The sequence below is a fragment of the Propithecus coquereli genome, unplaced genomic scaffold (genome assembly GCF_000956105.1).
Source record: "Propithecus coquereli isolate 6110/MARCELLA unplaced genomic scaffold, Pcoq_1.0 Scaffold350, whole genome shotgun sequence".
Lineage (NCBI taxonomy): Eukaryota > Metazoa > Chordata > Mammalia > Primates > Indriidae > Propithecus > Propithecus coquereli.
In genome coordinates this window covers 279,758-283,043 of record NW_012149175.1, presented here as the reverse complement: position 1 = coordinate 283,043, position 3,286 = coordinate 279,758, and the positions used below count along the sequence as shown (strand labels likewise).

Here is a 3,286-nt window from a genome sequence, read left to right as displayed (position 1 = left end):
TCTTTTTTAACCTAAGGGTGTGTATATCAGAACTATAATGTAAAGTATTTAACCTACTGTTAATTCAAGAGATATTACAGAGCCATGCATAATATATAATAGGTATATTTAGTAATATATTTAAGAACTATAGTATTGGTAAAGTTATTGATTTTATAGCTGATTGAGCCAGTAGAGACAGAAAGGGGTTGGGGAGAAAAAACTAAAGTCATGCCAAGTAATTTTACAAAATTATTTCATATGATGCTTTTAGCAATCCTTGGAGATATATCGTATTCTACCCAATGCATAGAAAAAAATAATCAGGCACAGATTTCTCTTTCAAATAACACATAGTTTAGAATAAGAAGTAAAAATGAACATAAATAATAACCCAAGGTAGATTCATGTCAAGAGATATGCAAATATACTGTTAATGGATTTCAGAAGAGGTAACAATTATATTAGCTCAAAGACTAAGGAAAAGGTTTCTGAAGGAATAAAGAATTGAGGCAGTTCTTTTTGTTGTAGTCAAAAACACATAATGTATTAGTTTACTATGGCTGTTATAACAGAGTACTGCAGATTTAGTAGGTTAAACAACAGAAATTTATGGTCTCATAGTTCTGGAGATTAGAAGTCCAAAATCAAGTTGTTAGCAGGGTTGGTGCCTTCTGAAGGCTGTAAGGGAAAGATCTTTCCGAAGCCTGTCTCCTTGGCTTATACATGGCTATCTTTTCCCTGTCTCTTCACATCATCTTCCCTCTCTGCATGTCTCTGTGTCCAAATTCTCAGATTCCTCCTTTTGATAAGGAAACCAATCATATTGGATTAGGGTTCACCCTAATGACCTAATTTTACATTGATCACCTCTGTAAAGACCCGGTTTCCAAATAAGGTCACGTTCTGAGGTACTGGGAGTTACAGCTTTAACATGAATTCAGTGGTGGTGGGGAACACAATTCAACCCATAACAGGTAACAATCATACTTTATTTTAGACTAGTAAAACCACCATAAATTAGTTTAACCATTACGAGATTATATATTAAGCCTATGTGCGGACATTATTTAGCCATGCTTGACTTTGCTTTCTATTTTAATCAAAATAAATGACATTACCTTTTCTCATGAAAGTTTTATATTCTAGTTTTTATTTTTGGCTTTCTCTGGAGCTCTCCAATTTTCTCATATTCCTTTGAGAGAAAAGTTCCCTTTTAACATAGTATTTTCTTATCCAGTTTGTCTTTTGCAGTTTTTTATTTCTTAAACTTTAAAAACATTCCTAATTTCATTTTCCTGAAGACTGCAGGAATAGAGTCAGATGATCATTGTCAAAGAGAACAGGAGCTTCAGAGGGAAAACTTGAAGTTATCATCTGAAAATATTGAACTGAAATTTCAGCTTGAACAAGCATGTAAAGATTTGCCAAGATTAAAGGTAAACTTTAATGTTTATGTAGTTAGGAAATCTAAGCCTGAAATTTCTTCTGCCTTATTTGTTATGTTTATTTATATTACCTTATGAAGAAAAGAAATAAAATGCATATTCATAAAATATCATGGTGGTATTATACTTTGTACGTTTGCTCATTTTTTATTTGTTGAGGGTCTACTTCGTATCAAATACTCTTCTAGGTGCTGAGAAGCAGCAGTGCAGCAGTCAAAAAAGAATCCTTCCACTCATAGAACTTATGTTCTAGTGGACAATATTGATAATAAACAAGTAAACAAGTCAGATATGTAGTATGTCAGCTGATGTTAATGATAAGGAGAGAAATAAAGCATGATTGATGTGAAGGGTGTGGAGGGAGGAGGGATATGATTTAAAAAGGGACAGTAAGGGAGGGCTTCCTTAATAAGGTGATAGATGAACAGAGAGCTAGGGGAAAGGTAAGGAAGTGGGTCATACAGATACTAGAAGAAGAGTCCCAGACAAGAGAAATACCAAGTTAAAATGCCCTGAGGTGGGAGGATACTTGGTATATTTCATTAACAGTTGTCATACTTTAAAAACATTGGGATAATTGTTTATTTTAGAAATTTTACTTTCTTTATTTTGATATTAAGTCTTTTTAGCATTGGTTTTCCAAATCTTACTTAAGGGAATCGTTTGTTCTCTTGGCTAGCTAATTGTTTCAGTTTTATTTTCTATTATGGGATATTGGCAGTCTGTTAATTCCACTGGTGTGATATAATTAAATTATTTCCTGCTTCTCATTCTGACTTTTACACTGATAGAATGAGTGTTAAAAGTTCAGTTGTCTTTTTCTCTCTACTGCATGGATAAGGATCTACATGTGTAATTTAGGGAACAGTTAAAATCAGAGCTCTAAGTTTATATTGTGTACTATGGCAACAATGTAGAAAGTATTTCTTGACATTTCATTTAGAAAATATTCTTCTATTAATTTAACATATGTCGTAGTGCAAAATCTTCCTTGTTGATCTAGAGACCTAGTTTTTTAGTTTGGCTGTACAGTTGAAGAGGATGATAGTTCAGATGGATTGTTTGCCTTTCCTTTTCAATAGCTATAGCTATGTTAAATTATTACCTTTGCTTTTATCTTTTAGAATCAAGTAAGTGATTTGAAGGAAATGTGTGAATTCCTTAAAAAACAAAAAGCAGAAGTTGAGCGGAAACTTGGTCATGTTAGAGGGGTAAGTATGTGAGAATATGCAATACATTTGTTTTGGTTTCAGAAGCAATAAGCCAGAAATGAAAAGTTTAGATATACCGTGACAGTAGTAATATGTCTTTACTAAGTGCGTTCTAGTTACAGATTTTATTCTGCTGCATCCATAATGTAAAACATCATTAAACTTTTCTCTGTGTCTCAAGTTAATGTATAAAAGATAAATGTTAATGTATAAAAGATGTATAATCATCTTTTATACCTGACATTCTTTTTATTTTACTTGGACTACACATCATCTCTCTTTTCATTGCATATCTCTCCTCACCTTGAAAACATTTAACTTCCAGGAGTCCTTCCGTTCGTTGAGGTAACTGCTAAATGCTCCATGGTCCAATTCTACCATTTCATAATTATTTTTTAAGATATCCACAGCAACTTCTTGATATAATGTTTTATAAATGTTTGCCCATTTTTTTTTGTATTCTGGTATTTTTCTTCCCATGTTATTGTGTATTTCCCTTGTATAATGAATAAATGCTATTTATGAGGCCACGGCCAAAGATTTAAGCTCTTGTTGATTTCGTGTTGGTCAGTGGCACAAATGGAAGCAATCATAATGCAAAAATTCATTCAGGTCATAATATTAAATATATGATAGATTCAGTGAAAA

General features: G+C 32.5%; 1 protein-coding gene across 1 annotated transcript in view; it reads left to right on the top strand.

Moving 5' to 3' along the window:
• Positions 1 to 3,286, top strand: part of CEP290 (centrosomal protein 290kDa) — a 144,479-nt gene that overhangs the window by 129,498 nt on the left and 11,695 nt on the right. Inside the window, exons 36-37 of the mRNA XM_012651240.1 lie at positions 1,220 to 1,418; positions 2,552 to 2,638. Of these exons, the coding sequence (XP_012506694.1) occupies positions 1,220 to 1,418; positions 2,552 to 2,638 (286 nt within the window). The remainder of the gene's footprint in view (positions 1 to 1,219; positions 1,419 to 2,551; positions 2,639 to 3,286) is intronic.